The 23993-nt window shown below is 41.8% G+C and overlaps 1 protein-coding gene and 1 long non-coding RNA gene across 2 annotated transcripts in view; one reads left to right on the forward strand and one right to left on the reverse strand.

Annotated features, from left to right (window-relative positions):
• The window catches only part of UBE2E3 (ubiquitin conjugating enzyme E2 E3), a 56185-nt gene extending 32770 nt beyond the window's left edge, over window positions 1-23415 (reverse strand). The window contains exons 1-3 of the mRNA XM_071434811.1: window positions 23141-23415; window positions 21680-21882; window positions 19478-19528 (exon numbers count right to left, since the gene is read on the reverse strand). Coding sequence (XP_071290912.1) covers window positions 19478-19528; window positions 21680-21873 — 245 coding nt within the window. The 5' untranslated portion in view covers window positions 21874-21882; window positions 23141-23415. The remainder of the gene's footprint in view (window positions 1-19477; window positions 19529-21679; window positions 21883-23140) is intronic.
• A 227-nt stretch (window positions 23416-23642) lies between these two features.
• Window positions 23643-23993, forward strand: part of LOC139593638 (uncharacterized) — a 29458-nt gene continuing 29107 nt past the window's right edge. Inside the window, exon 1 of the long non-coding RNA XR_011680359.1 lies at window positions 23643-23896. This is a non-coding gene — a long non-coding RNA (uncharacterized lncRNA). The remainder of the gene's footprint in view (window positions 23897-23993) is intronic.

Below are 23993 nucleotides of genomic sequence, written 5' to 3' on the forward strand. Positions count from 1 at the left end.
CACTCACTACTTGCTTAAGAGCTGCAACAGGCAGAAGTAACACTTCAGCACAACACCCTCTCTTCAACAATTAGAAGCATGATTGAAAAGGGGAAAAAAACACCTAAGACATATACAGTGAAAAATTTAAATGTTTAAATTACTCTACAGATTTACATTAATTTAATCTACTTTCAGACTCTCAGCTGTTCGACTACCAGGCAACGCCATCTAGTGATGCTAGCCAAGAAAAGTCATGCTCCATTCTTTGTTGAAAAGAATCACTCTTGAAAAGGTTCACTCTTGCAAAATTCGTTTTTGTGGAACCACAGTATCAAGAGGTGCAAATATTTCAGTACCCATGAGCATTTTCAAACCTGCAGCATTAACAAAGCAAAAAGGTCTGAGCTATTTTGTTTATCTTGAAGTAATTTCCAGAACTGACAACACAGAAAGTGAGCTGGGTTAATCACATCACAATTTAAAAATGCAGACAATGTGTAGTGTTGATATGATATTGGGATACAGTGCAAAGCCCAATAAATGCCTCCAGCTTTGGAAAGACATAGAAATATTATCTGGATGATAAAATAATTTACCTAAATTTTGAAGATTTCTCTTTGTATGTGTAAAATACCTGCTTGAAAAATGCTATCCCAGTCTTACAATATCAAGGAAAAAGAAACCCCTGTGTGGGTTTAAACTTTCTTTTTTTGTGAGGTGGAACTAGTCAGTCATCTGCTGGTGATAGCTGTGAGCTGTAATTAGCTTCTGGTGGAAATTGCCAGCAGATGCAACTAAAAGTTTAAGTCAATTGGCTCTGCTTCCTCCTTACAAGAAAATTGGCATTTCAGGGCTGCATTCCAGCATGATGGATCTTAGAAACCAAAGCTAATTTGACAAGAAAGGGAAGTGTCCCTTTTCCTGGTCTGCTTTAACCCTGAACATGCTGCATGTTTCTGCCAAGGATGTATCATTTTTTCCGTTCTTTTGTTGGTTTTATTTTTTTTAATCCCCAAAGAAAGTAGCTATGATTATACAAGAAATATTCCACTGAAGAAAGGCCAGTGTTTAGTCTCAATTACTGAAATCACAGCTGTGGAGATGGGAGAGGAAGAGAATGCAAAAAGTCACCAATGGTGAACGAAGGCAGCGTGTGAAACAGGACTTGAAACAGGAAGCACAGCAAGCTTAGGGACATGAAAAGCCAAGCAAAACCCTGAAGCACCAGTACTGCAGCTGGTCCACACTCAGTCTGAACCATTGGTCTGTGACAGTTCTGCACCCCGGCTGCACCACACTACCTTGCAACAGTTCCACAGCAAATGCAGCATGGGTATTTGCTCTCACCCTGCTTCCCACCAGTTTCCTGCATTTGATTCATATTTCATGATTTCAACATTCAGGCTTGATCAGCCTGTAGTGGTGTATGGGTTATGCATCTTGTGACCTGTCCTGATCATGTCCTTCATATCTGCTGTCAAGTAGATAGTGAATGTTCAGCCATGATGAGTAATTGGCATCACTGCTTTGCCAGCTGGGCTTTGTGCAAGCTTTGCTGGGATTTAACTTCCTAGTATCTAACTCCCAGGAATATTTGAAGATCTCAAATAGTAAAGAAACTTCACTTCCCCAAAGCCACCATTAGTAGTTTGCAATGACCACATCTAACACATAAGTGTTTTTCAATGAGAGGGTATCTATTCACTGAGCGTTGGAACTTCTCTTCAGAAACAAAAACTTCTTAACAAATCAAGTAAAAATCTACACCTCTGTGTCAATGGCACACAGGCACACCTGCCTTATCGAACCAGGCAGCATGAAGAGAGGAAGGGTTTCTGCAGGCTGCCTTTCAGCACCCACTTCATCTGTATACTACAAAACTTTGCTGATGATGTCTTCAGACTCACCAGAAAGTAAAGTGATTTAGGATATGTAAGAAACTCATATGCAAAACATGCTAAATACAGCACTTACACAAAAGCTTAATGGAACAATGAGGAGTTTTGTCGAGCAGAAACTCAAGCAAAGTGGCCTTTTTTGACACTGGATAGACTGGTGACATTGTAAACTACTGGAATTACGCAGATCATGCTACAAAAAAAATTATACTAGTGACTGTTTTGATGCATGTCCTGAGGAGACATGCAGTGACAGCACAGCAGAACTGCCACAACCATTCTCACTCCAGCTGCCCCATATATGTACAACTCTCTCCCAAATACCTTTGAATGCTCACTTTGTAACAGGTCAGCTTCTCAAAAAGATATGCTAAAAGGGGGTTATTTACCACAATTTTTCTAGCAGATGAACCAGAAAAAGCATACATGCACATGCTTGAGTACGTTACCCTCACACAATATTGGATTTTTCAAAAGGTTTGGGAGCACTCTTAATAATTTTATTTCCTTTTTAAAAAGCCCATTTTAATAGCAAGCCTCTTTCAGAATGCTAGATGGCTTTAGCTAGATGGGATCCTTTCCCCTCCAATTAAGAAGAAAAAAATCCTGTAGGTCTAATCCTGCCTACAGGATAGCTTGTTCTTTCTCCTTTTTTTTAAGGTTAATCATTACTACTTAATTATAAATCTAGTGTTTTGTACAAAAATGGGATCTTTCTCCAGTGCTCTTCTGTTCTGTCTTCCTCTGAACTGCAAAGCTGTTTACCAAGACTCTTATCACGTCTTTCTTGTTAAACAGTTATTCTTCCTATTAAACAAGCAATAGAAGAAATCCTTATTTCCTTTTAAAGCAGTGGAAAAGCAAAGTTTCTGCCAAAAAAATCGACATAGCCAAGATCGTTAGCTAATGTACCTTCATTGCTCTTAAGGCTAAATCATTTTGCACCACAAAGGAATCCATCCAGGAGCTGAAACTCTCAAGATAACAGCTCTACAGGCAAAAAATGAGGAAGACACTAATATCTGTACCAAGAGAGGTAGCTAAAACTGGACTCATACTTAGCCCAAGGATTCCCTGCACACCTAAGTGCTGTGGAGTGCTTAGCCCCCCCATATCCTGATTTCACACAGAGTGGCTCCATCCCCCAGGTGGGGTGGGGTGGCAGGACACAGAGCCAGCCCTGCCTTAGGTGTTTCCCGATGGAAGCAGGTGGATGCCAAACCAAATGTGCTGTGTGCAAACAGCACCTGCACCATTCTCCACCTCAGTGAAACACCATTCACACAAACTCCAACATCACCTTCACCCAAAGTATCCATTTGGGCAGAAATATGGCTCACAGGCTTTGCTACTCCTTTTGAGATCTCAGCTCAGTTTCTGTATGCTTGCTCTTTTCTAAAGGCAGAACAAAGAGAATATTTGGCTTTTAAAACGTCTTAGAAACTACAAATGAAAAATTGCATGACAAGTGTACAGCTTTAATTACATCTCTCAAGGGGATGAGAAAGCATTTCTGCATCCCCATCTTGTCTTCTCTCTGCCCTGGAAATTCGTAAGACGATCCGAGGTACAAATGTTCGTATTTGTAGGGGGAAAAATGACCTACATTACATTCCTAGTAGATCATGTAAATAACAGGATGTAAAGTCTCACAGAATTAGTTTACATTTGAAACATTTTCAAAATATTGTTTTAGCTGGGTATAATAGACCACCATAAGATGTGACACACAGCAAACACAGGGCTGCAATTAAACAGCTGGCAAACAGCCAGAAAGAGATAAAGGCCCAGGCTGTCACTTGCTAGACAATATATATGGCTATTTTGGCAGCCAAAATGAATGTGATAATTGAGCCATGACACATTAAAAAGGCACACAATTTCCAAGGAAAGAGTTCCTGAGCACTAAACAGGGAGCATCTATAGTGTGCTTACAGCCAAGCACAGTTTACAAGTAACAAGAGCGGACTGATGACAATTCAGCGGTGCCAAGCCAACCTTGTCTCATGCACTGCACCACTGTATGCACTGATCTACCATAGACACAGAAATACAGCAGTCAAACCCACAGTGGCCTTCAGAAACAAAGGGAATCTGAAGATTGTGGGCACGGACTTGAAATGTTTTTCTGAATGTTTTTTATACGAATTAGGATTTTGTACAGTAGCAGTTCTATTTCCAGAAGTCACAGTGACTTGATTTGACTTCAAAATCCAGAAAAGACCCAGTTGATATAATTCAGTTCTAAAATAAAAGTACACAGTAACACATGAAGAGTAAGTTACTCTCAAAATCATGCTTTTGCTATAAGGAAAAATGACTGTTTTGTTTAAGACATGAAGGCCCTTAACATTGACAACAATAGCTGTTTGGAAGACAAAGTCCCGGAATTTTTCTAGTGATTTACTTCATGTTGTATTAAATAACCTAAGGACACAGCAAACAAACAAAGGTAGCAAATGAAGACATGGTTTTAAGTTAACACCCAACAGCTATATAAAGCTTCCCATAAATGTACTCCATCAAATTAACATGCTGACATCAATTGCATTTCCTTCTTGAGTAAAGGACTTGAAAGCCTCTACATGGTCAGCCCCCAGCCCATTCATTCACTAACCTCCCACAAAGTGTAGGTTCTTCATGATCTTAAATTATGCTCATATAAAAGAAGGCTAAATTTAGGCTCTGTTACAGGAAAATCCCTATGAAGAGTTTACTTCCAGATCTTAAGTCTAAACTTAACCACATTAGAGGTGTATTCAAATAAGGGAATTGCATATGTAGCTTCCCCAATCAAAAAGTGCAGTGCATCAAGAGAGCTTACAAAAAGTGTAAGAACCCACTTGTAGATCTATTCACACCAGTGATATCTAGAAGAGGCACAACTCTCCATAGCATCGATACCAGTGAATCACAACTGACCTGAGGGATACTGGCAAAACCTTTGTAAATGATCCCCTGTACTAAGCATCAAAGAAACAGAAGAAAAACCTTTGAGACATTAAAACAGGGTCTCTTCAATGTAAATTAATTTCTTTTCTCAAACAAAAGTATCAAAGTGCTCTAAACCATTCAGATTTCCTCAGAAACAAACTCCCCAGCTACCTCAAATAACCAACACAGACTTCCAAATCCAACCATCAGAGCAAACTAGCATTTCCATACTGGGCCAAAATAAAGAATCAGAATCAATACTTGACTTTATACTAAACCAGTACAACTACAATAATTACATAATCTACTTTTACACAATTATCTTTAATGGCTGTGATAGTAACTTCATTAAGTGTGAGTAAAGGAAATGGAAAGGCTTAAAGATGAGGTCAGAACATGCACTTTTGGCTGCTTCCTCAGGAGATGCATCAAATATGTTATTCATGTCTAAGGAAGAGCAGACTCTTGAGGGTAGCTGCAGTGCCCAAAAGAAAAATGAAATCATGACACACATTTTTCTGACTCACAAATTAGAAGGCATATAAGGGGACAATTACAAGAATAAATTAGTTGACCCTCATCTGAAAATTTCATATTATTGCATCCATAAATGGCATGCATTCTAATAGTGAAATATATTAAAGAAGTATAGTCTAAATTTTTTTTTGTCCCCAATGCTGCAGCAGGTATATTACACACAGGCACATTATCCCACAGGCTCTGTCAAGTGATGTTTAGTAGCAGCTGAAACAAAGCCAATTCACATTCCCTTCAGAAAAGCATTTAAACACATACACAGTTTCCTGGAAAAGGTGAGAAAGGTGGGCTTCCTCTGACTCAGGGCCACAAAGCAGAAAGGCAGTAATTAAAAATGTAGACACAAAAGAGGAATGAAGAGAAAGAAGTCCCAGTTATTTAACATACTTCATATACTTGCCCCTTGCCCAAATATCCTATGAAATCTCAGTAAAAAAAAGGGGTTTTTCACAAATCTCATAGCAGCCTGATTTTGAACAAACATTTATGGAAAGAGTTTCATGGAATTACATTGCAATCAAAAATTAAATTTTCTTATAGGCTAGGAGAAAAGAGGATGGAAATCCGGTTTAGGACAAGAAACAAACATACTTAAGTAGCTTTGCAGTAGGAGAACCTTCAAGGACTGACAAAACTGTAAGGCAGAAAAGACTGAGTAACTCAGAAGAAGAGGAATACTACAAGTAGGCTGTTTATTTACACCTACCAGGGAATCAGAGAGTGTTTCTCGTTATGGCTATGTTAACTCAAATCAACCTTTGGCCCCTAGTAATGAGCTGTAATTGCAAAAGTAAATTTGGAAATACAAGGAATTACAGGAAAACTTTTTAATCATCTGCTGCAGAGTCATAGCTGTAAAAAGGTGTGTCCCAGTATAATGCAAAGCAGTAATCCTCCCCATAAAGCAGAATACCCTGGAGTAGATAATAACATTCTCTGTGAAGTAAATCCTCTATTTATTTATACTTTGGCACAGCTTCCAAGTGTTTACAGTTATTCAGTAAGCCAAAAAATTACTCAGACTTATTTTTTCTTTATATTTAACATATAGAAGAATGGCAAAGCTCTGAGCACCTGGACCATAATTAAATCTCTAATTCATACAGCAGCATGAAGACTTAACACCTAAATTAACTCTGCTTGCCAGAAGAATTAATGCTATCAGGAACAACTTACTGCAGATTGAAAAATGAGAATAGAAAGGTTTTATAGTAAAGCTTCTGTCTTTCAAACTTCCCTCAGGAAAACCTTTTTCCCTAAATTTCTATTCCAGTGCTGATCCAGACTCCACCATTAAAACTTCAGAGGCTTGAAAAAAACTCAGAGAAACTACTGACAGACTGAGAGGCACAGTGCCTGTTAGCACAGGCACTGGAGCCACGCTGCAAGCAGAGCACAGCTGCACCACCAGCACACTGAGCCCAGCACTGCTCCTTGGCAGGGGAAAGAGGTGCCCTGGCTCAGTCTGGTCCTGGAGCAGAGCTGGGGTGCCCCAGGAACATGCTCACTCCTAACAGAGGTTTCAGCTTCTTAGGAACACATGCAGCTGGTGCAATTTCATACTGCAGTTTATCCACCCACCTAAGACAGAACAGCACAATGGGTGTTCCTGTGTCCTGCTCTGCATCCAAACTGGATAAAAGCCAGGCTCTGGCTTGCACCTAGCTAAGAGGCTGTAGTTACACACTCCAGCAGTGCCAGGATGACTCATGGTGCTTTGCACTCTGCCAGATGACTTTGAAGGGAACAGAGAGTTGCATATGGAAAGCACAAGCAGATGCAGCACAGCATCTCTCAGACACTTGTCAAGCATTCATTGCTTATGGCATCCACTGCAAAGCTAACCAGAACTGACCCCTTGGTCTGTGATCAGCAACCAACTGCAGAAAAAGACCAACAGAATTACTTTCAGAAATAACATTCAGTGCACTCCATGGACTGCTCACTGAACCATTTAGAGTTACCTTTTTTTTTCATTCAGGCTTCAAAAGCCAATGGCTCTTTCAAAGTTAACAAACATGAACTCTCCTGGGCATAAATAGATTTGGACTAGGACCTTGGGCAATACAGTCTCTCATAATTACCTGTTCTTCACACACTTTCAAGAAGCAGAAAACCCAAATTATATTTCTATTGGCAAACAGCACTCTTATCTTTCCACCTCCTGGAACCAGCTGCTATCACACTGGTGGGCACGTGTCATCTTTACTGGAAAGCTGCCCAGCCTGGATGGATGATTTTAGCAGGGAGGTATCCAGCTTATCTCAGGTGTGGAGAGAGGTGTGTTCACAGTCATTCCTGTCTCCTTACTCGCATGTTTGAAAACAAAAAGAGTACAAGCACAGCTGAGTCTGACAATCCAGATAAGAGATTTTATTAATACTTATTTTTCCAAGGTCAGAATCTGGGAGTTAAGAAAAATTAAGCACATCAACTTGCATTTGTCAGAAAAAAAACCCCAGAGTTATCAAAATCTCTCTTACAGTCCTGCCTGAATGAAAAGTAGACAGTAGCCATCTACAGCAAAAATATCAAGCACAGCCTGCAGAGAAATTCAGAGGCAATGCAAACAACATAAACAGCATCCAGAAGGACGAAAAGTCATTTCTCAGAGTAGTACAGCTCACATCAGTCTCTATTTTCTCCATCTCTGACCCCACCTTCTCTAATTTCTAGTAAGGCACACTGGTCACTGAACAGGAATTTTGCCAGAATGCCCTTTACATCTGGGAGAACCACATGGTGCTCAGCCTACATCAGCTGTTTTAGTATAGAGAGCTGCTACTGTTAGCTGGCTTTGTAACTGATAAGAAATTACTTTGCTTCTTCTATTCCTAAAACAAAAAACCCCAAGCAGGTCTAACAGAAAACAAAGACTTTAAATAACACTAGTCCGCAGTATTACCATGAAAAATAAACCAAACAAAACACTTGAAAGTAAAATGCTTTCACTGCATTTGTTTTCAGAGAACCTTGAAAGTAACCGACTTCTCCACATATGGATCTATTTAAGGCTTGCTACTCTGTATTATCAAACAAATCACTGCTTTGTTTTGATGAAGTCCCTTTCACTTCAGAAACTTGTTTCTTTTGGAAAAAAAAAAAGTTGTGGTGTGTTTGCTCTGGTATAACTAAGTACACCACCTGGAATTCTGGCTTATAAAAAAAAAGGAAGAAGCAAATCACACCCAAAATACACAGCAGCCAGGTTACTACTGCAACTCTTCATACTACTCCAGCTATCCAAGACTCTGCGGAAGAAGGGGAAGGTGGAGCTAGCACTACCTGGCAGTATAAAACTTGTATGGGTATCATACAAAATTCTACTCCAGACAAGAAACACTTTTTCAGCCATGGACTGTGCTTCAAACAGTTTATCAAGTGAAGACCACCCTCTCAGATTAATGTTTTTAATCACGCTTGTAGAATTTTAGGTTCTACAGTATTTCTACCTTTTGCATAAGAATATATATCATTAGAGCAGTGGTTAATGTGCAGCAGGCTGTGCTGTGTAACTTAGATCACTTAGATTTGCTTCCATGTGAATATAGATTTAGAGTATTCAATGCAAGTCGATTTTAGTTTCTTAAGACCTCTCTTTGCACTAGCTTTATAGAAATCAAACCAAAACTCATTCGTTTCCTTCTAAGTCCAAAGCTCTGAACAGAAAACCAGGTATTTGCATAAGGATGTTGGTTCTTTGGGCCCTCAGGGTGTCTGTAGAGGGAGATGTTGCTAAATCTGTAATGTCCAACTACAGCTTTTGCCATTGCTATTAATGAAGTAGATACAGATATGGCCTAGGTACCTATGAACAAGTTAGGACAGGCCCTGATGCACAGTGACAACACAGAGCTCTGTGTCAGCTAACCATCCCTGCACCCTTCACTCATCCCTCAGATCCTCCAGCCTGGATGAAGCCTTTGATGTTGGGATACCAGGGAGAAGGACAAACAGCAGCTAAAGTATTAGCAAACCCCAGGCAGTGGGGACACAGCAGACAGGTCCTTAGTCAGAAAGGGTTTATTTGGGGAGGAACCTGCCCGGTCTGCCACAATAGCAGCCTTCACAGCAAGAATCACTATCAACTGAATATCTTTCCTATTGCATAGCTACTGATCTATTGAAACACTTTCCACACCCTCTAAAATCCACTCTGCTCAAAGCATTTACAGCATAAATGCTTTACTGAAATTGCAAACAAAACCAGCTTTCTGCTGCTAACCTTCCCTTACAGAAAGGAGAGCACCCACGTTTCATTTGTCCAATGAAATCTGACCAGCTGATGCTCTACTGATTCACTCTATCACATTTTGGTGACTTCCATGTCTAGGCTTCAGAGTGAAGTGATAACCTGAGTTCAAACCTAAACCACCTCACTGCAGCTTCAACCTCAACAAACTGAGCCAGCATTGATTGAGAACCCTTGGCTTTCTGCAGCACCTGTACTGCTAAGTCAGTCACAGGGTGGCCTGAGTGCTGGGCACAGCTACCTTTGCTCAAGCTATGTTAAACAAGCTCCCAAAAGGCAGGCTGGCTTTGCACTGAATGAGAGCCTTAATTTTCTTACTGATTTCCAGCCCTGCCACTGAAGATACATGAAGGGTTTCTGGCAAGGCAGGAACTCACCTCCAAGACAATTCATTGTGAATCCCTGAGGCTGGCCTTTAGCTTTGCCGTCTGTTCTCTGACTTTGCTGGCTACCTTCCCAGCTCCTGCACCCTTCTGCATGCCTCAGAGAGGAACTACTCAAGTTTATAGCAGCATTAACTCATCAGCTGGAAACCTGCCAGGCTGCTTACATTTTCACTACAATCGTCTGAGCTCTGATTCCAGAGCGTGCCTCAAGCCAGGATCCATGGGCACAGACAGCACTGCACAACTGCTTTCTGATGTGCTTGATCCATTTGGGGTGCTGGGCAACATGCATTAGTGCTTGCATAGCTACTGCAAACTGCCTCTGTGTAAGGACAAAAATGCCTCTTGATTTTGTTTAGCTCAGTGTTAGAGATACTCATGGGCCTGTGGAACAAACACAGAGCACCCAAGCACAGAGCGTATGAGGCATCAAAATTCAAGATCTACTGCAGATCTACTGTGCTATTTGCTTCTCACAAAGGTGACACACTTCTGGGGAACTGAGAACATGTGCCTAGTTAATTTCTAGTTAGCAGAAGGTAACAACTTTGTGCAATTAAAGTAAGATTAGGTAAAAATTAAAGCCAAAATTGGGGGGGGGGGGGAGTGAGACAGACAGAGGGGAACAATAAATCAGCAGAAAAATCACAGGACATTTGCTTTTTTTGACTGACAACAGCACAAAATTTGTGCACTTCCAATGACTTCTTAAATAATTGTTGCTGCTTCTTGGAATCATAGCACCTGTATATCTTCCAGGATGATTATACTACAAAACCCTGACTAAATTACAGTTTTTAAATGAAATGAAAATCACTTCCCCACAAGCTTTCCTTTAGCATTATAATTTAAATCCAGTGTTAATGCTAGTTTGGTCAAACTGGTCTTTAAGAGGTCACTTAGTCTATTTCCTGCTTGAAATAGAAAAAACTATATCTAAACTGCTCCTGTCAGTCCTTTGTTTCTTAAAAACCTCTGGCAATGCAGACCCATCACCTTTTGCATGCTGTCTTTATGCCCAGGTACTCCTACATTGATATTAGGTCTTCATTATGGCAATTGAAGTTGCTTGTCATAATTACCAACCCTGGACTAGCAACAATTGCCTTATTTCCTTTGCAGCAACTTTCTTCTATATCTGAAGATCTTTTCCTTTCTTTCCTTCTTCCTTCAAAGCACATGATCCTCAAAGAGGCTACACCTATTGTGAAGAACTTCTCCTCATCCAGTCTTTTTTTCCCCACAGATTTGTGCAGCTGATTATGCCTACTAAAGCGCTGTACCTTGCAGTTCTCATTATTAAATTACACAATATTTTTAAGGTCACTTCCTACATTTGCCCCCATCACTTAGCATTCTAGTCCTGTCCTCCAATGTGCTACAACCCTTTGGTCCCCATTGTTAACTCCAAAGGCAGTATTTATATGCTCTAGGGCAGTATCCTCATCAATAAGGAAAACATCAATTACTAGAGACTGTCAGATGGTCCTCTACAGATTCTTCCAACATGAAAGTGACTCACTGCTAACTACAGGTCACTTTGCTATTTCATCAAAAAAAAATCTTATCCCTCCTTTGTTTCTGAAAGCAATGCTTACAATGGTAGTTTAATCATTGTCAACTGAATTTGTATCTGAGTTCCTAAAAGGTCTGGCCAGTCTGTTTTACTGTAAGTGCTATAAAATTAACAACTGCTCCAGCCACAGTTCTGAGCTAGGTAACAGTATAGTGCACTCTGTGCAGAGGGAAAATTAATCCAAATTAATGCAAGCAGGCTAGGACTCATTTATTACCAGCAGTTACTGGCTCAAAGTAAGGCATCAATGTAAAGGAACAGCACAGCTCCTGGATAGCTTAATGGTATACATGCCCCTGTCTGAGATGGCAGCTGGATATTCCTGTTCCTGCCTACCCAGCCCTGAACTCAGAAAATACGCTCAAGGTATTTTTAATGATCTGTGTATTACCTGTCTCAAAATGTTCCACATCTATGCAAACCCGAGTTACACCAGTTCCAGGAAACCTCCACACATCAGTTTTATAGGGATTAGGTGATTTTACATAAAGGGTTTGATGCTGTTTAGCTGATTCTCTTGTACTTGCACTTTATTAAACTGAATTTGAAGTAGGTCTCCCAAGTCTATAATAGTAGAGAAACTGATACACAGAGGCAAGTCAGTGTGAGGGGGAAGCATTCAGGGCTAGGACCTTGCCACACATACTATTGATCACCAACTAAGTATGACAGGCTGGCAGGGGTGAGCAATGCACAGCTTGAGTGTAAAAAGAAAGAACTATACATATACATGGCATATTTTAGTCAGTTTTATCACAGAGCCTGAAGGGCCTTTGTACAGTTATACAAATCCAAAAAGCAGATTTGTCCTTAACTCTAAGATCCATTACTTGGCATTTTCACAAATTTTTGCACTAATACCTAAAGAAGTGTTTAAAAAACTGGTCAGGCTTTTCTATTGTTTCCAGATAAAACTTAAGACATAATGAGCATCAGTTCTTTAACACCAGTAGCTGAATGAAAAAGTGTTTGAACCATTTCTGCAACTTTAAAGTAGGTAGAAAACCATAAATTTTATTTTCTTTTCATTTTGACAGTAGTGCTATTATAAACTAGCAAACTATCGATACAATCTTTGGACAAACACACAGGTTTCAGAGCAGGTAGGACAGTACTGTGGACACTGCTCACACAAGTGTCAAACCTGCAAATCTGCAGGCATGAAAACTTACTCCCATGAGCAGATATGTTGATTTGTGTTGCATAACCCTCTCTTAATTATGCTACTGAGAATAATACTTGCATGAGAAATTCACTGTGTGGGGGCTGATAAAAAACCTTGGTTTATAGCTTGCAGGAGGTCAATACTAGCAGAGGGGAAAAAAACCCCATAACTTGAAGCATTTTGAGTTAGTAGATCTGTCATCTAGTCTCAACTGAAAAGAAAGTAATTTAAATATTCGCACAATTCAAAACGTTCAGGAGTTACACAATCTTTCACTAGCGCAGTTTTTAAATGAAAGTATATTAAATAACAGTGCAGTCTGGCTTTACTTAACACTTAAATATTTTACTGAAATGCCTTTCTAAATTTGCATCATCCCTCTTACTTAAGCAGTTTCACTCACTACCAGCAAATAAGGTAAAAGCCACTCTGTAACATAAAGGTTGCTTCTACAACTGGACAGTAATACAAAAACACCAGACTTGTGATTGCTGGGCTAAATTACACCACTCTTTCCTACTCTGACCTGGACTATAGTCTTCTGGTTAGAAAAAAGGAAGGAAGAAGGAGAAGGGAAGAAAATGCTTAGGAGAAATAATTCTAGATAAATCAGATATGGGCAATACTAACAAGTAGAATTTCAATATTCATTTGAGAGTTACTTCAAATATTTGGAGAGGAGCCATGAACCCTCTTTACTGCATTTTTTTAACTGTAAACTTCTGTATAGGGAAGGAAGTGTTAGAAATAATCTTGTGGGTTGTATTCTCGAAACCATTCTGCAAACTTCAGCTGTCTTTTCACATAGAATGCATTTACTGCATTCAGTGGTGACAGTGCTGGGCAGGGGGAGACAATAAAAAGCATAATGTGTCACAAGATACATTATCAAGTAGAGTTTGGGTGAATTTTTAAAATTTTGCCCATTCAGCTTCAGCACAAGCATTTGGGGACATACTCTTAAATGTAAGTATCTTTTACACATCTTAATCAACTGCTCTTCTATAGGGAACCATTTAGTGCTCACAACTGGGTATTCACTGCAGAGGTGGAAACCAGAAAAATTGACTTTTTTTTTTTCCACTGGGATTCAGTATTTAGTACTATGAAGACATTTGCCCAACAAGAAATCAACAGAATAAACAAAACTGGGAGACTTACACCGATCTGGAAAGTCAACAGCTTGAGTGGAAGAAAAAAACATACATGTGAAGAGGGGCACACACTTGTGCTACTGTATAAAGGCCTGCTATTTGGCTGCATGCAATATATTCTTTCTCCTCCTGATTTCATAAAAGCAACAGAATGCCTGGTTTTGACAAAGGGGAGATGGAAACTTACTATATTTGAGAGACAAAGGAATGGATTGGCTTATTCATATCCTGGTGTGTGTGGCAAAAAGCTTTGTGTGAACAATGCCTACTCTGAGAGGAGAGAGGAAAAACCCAGCAGAGTTCATTTGAATCACCTCTTTAAACCATTTAAGCAAACTTAGACGATTTTTTTTTTTTTTTTTTTTTCCCCTCCCTGGGGAGCACTGCAGAGTAATCACATGAATCTGCTTCACTTTCTGACTGAAGTAGTCACCTCTGTGGCACAACTGGAGCAAACCACAGCTGTGCAGTAACATCTTCAACAGGCCCAACTGTTTGCAGAGTAAACATTTGCCTATAACCTTACTGCAGACAAAGTATGTTAACAAAAGGAATGCTTCTACAAGCTTAGCTGCAGCAGCTTCCTCACAAACACAAGGCTGCATTAGCTCAAATCCAGCGCTACCTCTGCACGTGGACGAGCCTGCACCACCAGCACAATTTTTCACTGCTCCTCATTGTTTCAGACAGCTCAACTGAAAGAGCTTAAATTGCTGGTCTGAGGAATACCTTCACAATATTGCTTTAAACACACTGCAGTGCTCCACACTGATGGAATAACAAGCGCACTCCGACAGTTACAAACATCTGGATTCATGGGTCCATAACCAAAGCAGTAATAGCATTCGCCTGCCAGGGTTTTGCAGGCATTCCTCTTTGTGTCAAACTCCAGACCCTGGCATTGGCAACACTGCAGGGTGGAATTAGCCCAAGATGTGGCAGTAATGAAAGGGACAAATGCAGTTCTTAGGAAGCAGAAAAATCCTGTGTTAAAACAAACCCCTTACACATCTTCCTTTCATTTGTTCTTAGTCCACATACTTTGGACTTTATTGTTTTTTTAATATATTGTTTTTTTGATATACATAATTATTTTAATATACGATTGTTATTTTAATATACGTAATTTCAAAACTAACTACCCATAAACCATCAACCTATTTGCAAGTCTAGGAGAGGCTACAAACAGCAAAATCATCAACTGCCACCTTTTGTAGTACTGCTCAAGAAATCACATTAGTATGTATTAGCATACAAGGCCTGAAAAATAAATAGGAATCAATATTGCAATCCCTATTAAGGAAAATCTTTCCAACAGACCTATAAGGTCAGGCACTCACTGGCTGGAGAATGAGACAGAGCAGGGAGCTTTTGGGGTGATCCAAGCAGCTCTCCCTTAGGCCCATTTCCCAGCAGCTACAAAGGAAACAAGTTGTTTCTCTGACCAGTGCTCCAAGGCATGTGTTATGCCTGGCCTTTCCACTTTACTTTTTTCTTTTTAACCATCTGCTTTCAAATATCTGATTTTCACTTTAGTAAAGAGAAGAGATTAAAGCCAATTTACAGCACAGGATATAAAAGACTTACACTCTCCCGCTTGCCTGGGAAAGATGCACTATTTCAACTCACCACTTTTTAAACCACATGAATTAAGCTCTGAGTGGATACACTGAGTTTGGTGCTTGCATTCATTTCCTGCAAAGTTTACACGAAAGTGGATTTGTTGTAAATGGGCTGTAAACTATAAACTAAGCTGACATGAGTGTTATTAAATAGAACTTCAAAAACTTTTCCACAGAGAAGAACAATATTTAATTTAGGAATGGAAATGAGGAAGAGCAAGCAAAGAAAACTGGGAATACACATTTTTGTTATTGCAGACCAGCAGGGCAACCAGGAACAGCTAAAGGAAGCTGCTACAAATCACAACACCCCTGGGAACAGCCCCACTTGTGCCAGCCCTAAAATCCAGGAAATACAATGAGAGCTGGAGACAGCAGCCCCCTGCTCCACCTGAGCTGCAGGTCTCAACAGCAGCCTCAGACAAAACCTTAACTACAGAGCAGTGACCTCTGATCCAAACAGTTTTATGCTATGAGCTGAAAATAGTTATTCCAGATATGTCAAACTTATTTAAGAGCATCTCTGCAGCCCAGATTTACCATGCACTACGTGCAAAATCTTTGCAACATTTACCTGAGAGTCTGTAACAGTGGGGTTTGGCACACTTCCACACCTTGAAGTGTGTATAAGTGCTTAGCCATGGTTTGAAACTGAGCTGCCTAGGAGCAATAGGGCCAAGATCTTTTTAGCTTTGCTTTATGCTATTAAAAGCACAAAAGAAATTAAATACAGCACACTGCATCAAGTAGCACAGCTTTGAGTTAAGATGGCAAAACCAAGAAAAAATGGAACAAAATACCTGTCCTCAGTTTACACCTATGTGTCCTAGTGCTATGGTGTATGTTGGACAGTAATTGACTTGTTTCAGGCTCTCTGTTGAACAGGAAAAAACATGAGTGGAAAGCAGCACCTGATTTTTCTCCAACATCTTTAGTGGCCTAAGACTGAACTTAATTTTATTGCTTTTGTTGCTTTATCTTTCTTGAAAATCACACCAAAATCACAGGAATTTAGTACTACTCATGTTAAAGTGTAAAGCTATCAGCATGAAGATACTAAGTTTTACAGCTGGTATCCCCGAGATGCAGCTCGTATTCGCTGCTCACAAACATGACAGCATGATACATGACAACATGATTTTTTCAACAGTTCACTGTCCAATTAACAGAAAATCAACAGAAATCAATCCTTTTTGTTGAGACAGGCAAGCAAAAAACTACTGTTAAGTCAGTTTTACTGTGCCTGTCATTCTGCTATTCCAGTGCCTAAAATAGAAGTCAGTGTGCAGCCCAGGCCTGCTCAGCATACCCAGGAACAGGGCTTTCTTGGGGCTCTGACATTTTTATAAAGCAGATGTTAAAGCAATAGATGTGACTGCAGGAAAAACAACTGCTGGGGAAATCTACACCTCTTTTGCATGAGAATCACAGTGCAGCCAGTCGGTGTCATTTTAAAGTAGATAAATCAGCCTCGGGTCACTCCCATGGGGTGACTGTGGGCAGCTGCATTGCCAGGTGAGAAGTGGCAGCAGATATCAGTGTTTAACATGATATGAGAGAGCTCAACATATTTCTACTTTAGTATTTGTACTAGATCCTGTTAAAGTAACATTTAACATTTTATATGTGCCATTACTGCATTTTAAAAATTGCTAATTTTTCATCACTTATGTAACTGAGTAAGCAGAAGGACTATCAGCATCCAAGAGCATTAGTTGCCAGTTGTATTCTTGTGAAGTTTGCAATATGTGGACTGCAAATGATAAGATTGTGCTCTAGAACTGGAAGAGAAACAATTGTGCATGAAAAACTGGTTTTGGGAGAACTTAAGACACCAGGTTTTTATTTTTAAAATACATGTAAATATGCCCAAATTATACAGACTTTTATATGTTTTGGGGTTTTTTTTTACAAATTATTTTTCTTTCACAAGAAATGCAATAAGTAACATTCTGCTGCTTGTTGCATGATGAGCAGTGCAGAGGTCTCATCAGTCTGCAGTGTCGTCCATAGCCTAATCTGTGCTACTACACCCTATAAGAAAGTAAAAGTGCCAACTGTTTCTGCACATAACACACAGCTGCATTTAGTTCTTGGTACCAGAAAGGCTCCTTCTAACAAATCTATTTCAATGGAACAGTAAATACTTAGGGCACTGAAACTCTGTTCAAACCGTTTATCATGAAAACCCAGATCTCCTGTTACAGAAACTTGTTTCTCTTGGGAGATTTTTTTTTTTATTTTGCAAAAGGTAAAAATGCAGTCATCATAAAGTTTTTACTGAGTAAATCCACTAAATTCCTCTTAAAAATACCTATGGGAACAGTAGCACTGGCTTCCTCAATAGCAAAAACCCCCATTTTTTTCCTACTCTCTGTAGGAAAGAAACTTGAATAATTTTAGACACATTGGGGGGTTTTCATCATTCTCAACATCATTCCTGGGCATCTGGCTGTACCAGCTCATAAGCAAAATGCTCTGCAATACTCTCTTGTGCTAATATGAGAGGAACACGCTCTGCCAGGGAGCCAAGTATCAGATAGTGCTGCAGAGTGTGAAAGCTTCTCTTTCTAAAAGCTGTAACTTGCTGTACCCGAAACTGCTACAATTATCTTTTTGGCAACTGTAAGCAAAGCGTCAGGGTTCTATTTCATTTAAATACTTTCTCTTCTACCATGCCCCTTTGATGGTCCAAATATAAAGTGCAGGACCAACACAGAACTAGATCCCAGTAATTTATTTAAAGTTATCTAAAGCAGTTATTTAAAACCAAACCAAACCCATCTCCCCACAAAAAAAACCAAAAAAAACAAAAAAAAAAAAAACCAAAAAAACACACCACCAACAAAACAAAAACAAAAAAACAAACCCCAAACCCTAAACAAACAGAGCCACTCACCCTACATGCAAATACATCAGACTGCCACAGGCAATCTACAGCACAGTCCTCAGGACAAGATGCCTTCACCACAAATTCAATAAAACACTGCTCTGGTTTAGCCCCTGCACTCATGGATTAGTGAGACAGAGGAACAGCTCATATTTTATCAAATTCAAAAAACACCCACCGCTATTCAAAAACCAAACAATTCCAACACAGAATCAGAAAGCATTTCCAGCAAATTTTAAAAACACGTACATGGCTCACTGTTACACGAGTTATTAAGATACCTTCCAGTCAGAAATCTTATGGAGATGCCTCAAATGAAAGCAACATTATTTAAAGCTAGCTTTACTGCAAATCTGAACACTGGATGCTCACAGCTAATGAGAATTTTTATATATCCTTTAAATAAAAGTAAAACATTCAAAAGATTTAAAGAAATCGTCTAACTGTGCTACTATCTAACTTTCCTACAGATCAAGTGCTTCAATTCCAAACCATCACTTTAAAACTAAATCACTCAGCCTTCCATGCTTAAAATTTTATTTTCTAAAACCAAACAGAAGTGCCTCCCAAGTTGGGAACTTCCTTAGAAATATTCTTTTTATCAAAAGACTACAACTTTGACCAACAGACACATAAATTTAGAGGCAATAGTTCAGTTTATCTGTTAAACAACATACTAAGAGAAAGCATATAAAAATCACATACAGTTCTTTACTTCAGAATGAAAAGATCACTCTAGAAACTTAGCACTCAAAAACCGAGTCCAAACTACATGCAGACATTAAGTTGAAAGCTTCAGCATATTTTGACATTCATATAATTAATGTTTCACAAAGGCAGGGACCAGCTATGAACAACAAACCGAACAGATTTCACTGTGTACATCAATCACTAATAACTACACATCCAACATGCAAACAAAATATCAAACTTCAGTTTCAAACGATGTGTGTGCTTGTTCAATCCTCTGTATGCAATCTCTGTCTAACAGTCACCTGTCATAAACACGAAGTTTGCCTTTTGTTAACCTGAGCACATTAATTTCCTACCACTGACCACAACTTAAGAAGCCATTACATACCTGCAGTTAGGAGGAGGATCAAGGGTTATTTCAGCTAGCTCCTTCTGGATTCTGTTGGTGAAATGAGAACAGACACAAAGCATTTGAGATAGTCTATAGAATAAATCAGGGAATTACACTGCCCTCTACCACCATGCAGTTAAATGCAAGATTGGCTTTGCCTTCAGTAATGCTAACATGGCTGCTTCCTCTTTGTTCTCAGAGGCATAACCCAAATCCCACAGCTGAGAAACTTTGCAGCTTTTTTCCTGCTCCACGCTGCATGTAAACAGAACACTTACAGCTGAGCTGGGTAGAAATTTCCCACAACTATTCAGGAAAGTAACTCTTTTTCACATCCGAGCACTTCTTACCAGGGAGATTTTCTTTTCAAGCTAATATGCAAATGAGGCGGGGGTGGGGGGGAGCCTGCACAAGCAGATTTGACAATGACTTTAAACCAGAGCTACAGGACCTGTGACTGAGGCTCAAATGAACCGTGCTGGCAGCAGACACATTCTTTTCACAATATTTTACCTATTACTTTGCAGTGTGTTTAAAAAGTGGATTTGCAGATCTGCCAGGCTGTCTCTGTTACTGGAATAATCTCTCTGGATCAACTTTGCTTTTCTCCATACCTTCTGCTGCCTTTCCTCCTGCAACCTTATACAGTAGCTGTATTTATGTGATAAAAATTGATACAATAACTTGAAATAATCTGTGCATAACTTTACTCTCTTACAAAAATTCACAAGGAGTTAAGATCTGAAAAATTAGTACTGAAAACTTCCTGTCAATTCAAGTTTATTCAGGTACATAAGAGGTGCAATTTCAAAATACACATGGTTAACTCCTCTTAAAAAGATCAAGATTTCTCTTCACAAAGGACCCATAAGAGCAATACTGTAAATTTCATGCAAATAGCAGTTGTTAAAAGGTGAGCTAACAGAAACTGCTCTGGATGTCCTTGCATTAATTCCAATAAGTTCAGTCAGCCTACTGAACTATCTGAGATGCATGGAATTAGACTTGCAACAATTAAATGAAATAAAGACAATAAGGGAAAGCTCAGTGTCAAAAACCTGATCTTAGGCTTGTCAAATAAAGACAAATAGCAACAAATTACAAGTGCTACATAGTAGTTGCAAAACTTTTTTCTCTTTAGCCAGTCCTATTTCAAAGGGTTTCTTTAACAAGCTCAAAAGTCATCAAAGCCATGCAGCCATTCTCTGCAACAATTTTAACATATTTCAAAAAGACTTTTCTAAGTTTAAGTCAAATACAAAATTACTAAAGTGTTTGTAAAAGAACTACAACAGTCACGCTGAATAAGCAAAATTTGCGGCTACTACAGCTATTTTACAACTTTTCTTGCTACAGGATACTTGTAAATGTTTTCAAAAAAAGCAACTCCAGGGAAAGGACTGAAAAGTTATGTTTCATCTCCAAAGACAGCTGGAATTAAAGAATTTAAAGTTTGAGTACTTCACAGATGATCTTTGAGAAAATTACCAAGAGTATACATCTTGAGAGCCAGACTGCCAACAAACTTAGATGCAAATGAAAGTGCAACCAATATAACAAACAAGGTTCCTGAAGATTCTCATACTTTAAGGTAGAGGCTACCTGTAGAACATCACAGTCTAAATCCACAGATCCTAAGGGAGAAAACTCACCTAAGTTTCTCCCAGGAGAATGGCAGACTGAACCCATTCCTTCATGGTGCGTAAGGCTCTCCTGTGCATCATCATGAAAAGCTCTCCTAAGACCCAGAGAAGCCACTGGGGTTTTATGACTTCTTTAATTAGACAGCATTGCCTGTCATCAGTTTACCAACCATAATAAAATACTCCAGGAGGACTCCACCCTATACAATCAGGCATGGAAACCTAACTCAGAAAACAAGTGCCAAAGCTCTCTTGCACATTTCTGCAAATACAAAACGTACCGAGGTGCTCCCCTCCCAGTCTGCCTGTAAGTTACCAAGTTCTGTACCAACTCTTCAAAAGACATAGGAGCATTCTGCATAACTGTTACCCCAACAAGACTTGGATTAATTGAAACACTGCTTAGCAGGCTCCTGTCAACTACCCAAGCTAATAGTTCACTCCCTTCCACATAGCTTTACAAGAAGAATGCCTCTGCCCTGACAAGTGCAACGCCAGTACTGTGACTCCAAATACCGTGCAAAAATACTGCAGGATGTTTCACTCCCTCCTTTACCTTTTTGCACTAGTAGATAGCTTAGCAGTAGTTTTGCTGGATAGTTTGGTGTTCTTCTTCTGCTGGGTGGCAGAGGGTTTTCGTTCTTCTTGCTCTTCAGGTTCAGGTGCAGGCGGATCCCTCTGATCGGCATCTGAACTACCACTGCTGGTACTTGGACTTTCATCGTCTGACCTCTGTCTATCACTGGACATCGTGGGGAACTTTTTGGGGAAAGAAAAGAGGCAGAGTTAATACACAAGGAAGGACTCTCTCTTGTCATTCCCCAAGTTCCACTGACCTCTGCCTACCACTGGACATCGTGTGTAACTTTTTTGGGGAAGAAAAGAGGGAGAGTTCATACAAGGCAGGACTCTCTCTTGGCATTCCCCAAGTTCCAGGAAACTTTGAATAGGTGACAAGTGAGTTTCAGTGAGAAATTAATCAAATATACTTCCTTGTCTCATGCCTGAGGACTGGAGTTTGACAGCTACAAAGCAATATTTACATTTCTGAAAATACAGATATTTCCAATTTTTAAACCCACTCACATTTTTTTCATACTTTAAACAATATGCCAATTGTCGACTTTGTTCTAAGGCATGAGACATTTAACAGGGTACTTAGGCAATGAACATTAATAACTTATGACACACTGTAAATAACAGACCTCACTGAAAATGTTTTTTAAAAAGTCACTAATAACCTGTAAATATTTACACTGGAGCAGAGCATTTTATTGGGTCCAAACGCCAGATCCCCCCTCTTCCCCTCTCTCCGAGAAAATACACTGCCAGTAACACTTGGGTTGATTTCAGATGGAAATGTACACTTGCTCCAAGCATTTAAAGGGCTGGCACGGGGGGAACGAGGTTTGTTTTTTTATTGGTGGTAGGGCTTTTTTTAGTAAGGGGAAAAGCCCCGCGACGCATTTAAAGCCACTGGGGTAGCAGCAGCCCCGGTTATTTACATGGCCAGCAGCGAGAACTGCATTTGGCCACCACAGAGCTGCCGGAGGGGGAAGAAGCATAATTCAAACTGCACCTTCTGCACAGCTCTCCCCGCCGCCGCTCCCCGCGCAGCTCCGCCAGGCAGACCGACATTTTTCCGCCGATCGGGAAAGGCGGGGGGGGGGAAGAAGGAGGGGGCTGCCCCGGCGGCCGGGGGGGGCCCGAGGAGGAGCGGCGGGAGCTGCGGCAGGGCTGGATCCAGGCGGCCCGGCCGCGCTTTGTGGGGAGCGCCAGCCCGCCTCGGCTCGCCTCGGCTCGGCGGGCGGCGGCTCGCCCGGCCCCGCTCCGCACCGTGCGTGTGCACCAAGTGAGGCGTGAACTCGGGCCGGCCCCGCGTCCCCGGCCGCCGCCAGGCAGCGAGCGCCGAAAACAAGAACAAAGCTCCTCTACCAGCCCCCCCGCCTCCTCCCCGCCTCCCCCCACCGCGCTCGCCCAGCCGCCGCGGCGGCCGCCTCGCCCGCCGCTCCCTTACCTTCGCCGGCGTCCTGTCCCGCTGCTGGGTCGGAGGGGCGGGATGGCGGGGGGCCGGGCCGGGCCCGCGGCGCCCGAGGAGGGGACGGAGGCGGCCGGGGGGCTCTACGGCGGCGGCGGCGGCTCTGTGGCCGGGCAGTGTGGAACATTGAGAGCCGGAGCAGGGGGGGACGGGGGGAGGCGCGGTGCGGCCCCGCGGCCGGCGGGTGGCGCTGGCGGGCCCCGCTCTGCGGCGCGGGCTCCCGCGGCGGGCCGGGGGGCCGGGGCGGGGGGCGGCGGGCGCGCGCCGCGGAGCGGAGGCGGGGAGGGGGCCCGGCCGCCCCCGGGCTCTCCCCGCCCCGCCCGGGCTCCCCCGCCCGCCCGCGGCCGCCGGCGGAGCTCCCGGCGAGCGGGGGAGGGGAGAGGGGGCGCTCGCTCCCGCCTGCCGGCCGCCGGGGCGCGCGCAGGCGCGCTCCCGCCGCGGCCGGGGGCGCGCTTGCTCCGGGCCGGGCAAGGACAAAGCGGCGGCCCGGGAACGGGGGGGTGGGATCGCCCCTCGATGGCCGCTCCGCCCGGCCCGGCGTCACCTGCAGCCGTCAGCTGAGCCAGCTCCCGAGCGGCTCCAGCCTCCGGGCCGCCGCGGGACTCGCCGGGCCGGTGCCAAGCAACGGCGATGCCGGGGGGGCGTGCGGGCTCCAGAGCCCTCGGCCTCGCCGGCCTCACACCTCACACGGCTCGGCTCGTGCCTCGCGCCCCGGGTCGGGGCAGGGACACGCAGGTACGGGACCCGTGGTGGTTTCTTACCCCGCCACAAACGGCTGCCCTTGGCACTTTGTCACACGTGGGAACTGGAAAAACACCGGCCACCCTACAGC

This window comes from Agelaius tricolor, unplaced genomic scaffold (genome assembly GCF_023055355.1).
Source record: "Agelaius tricolor isolate 1412-34295 unplaced genomic scaffold, bAgeTri1.0.p SCAF_10, whole genome shotgun sequence".
NCBI lineage: Eukaryota > Metazoa > Chordata > Aves > Passeriformes > Icteridae > Agelaius > Agelaius tricolor.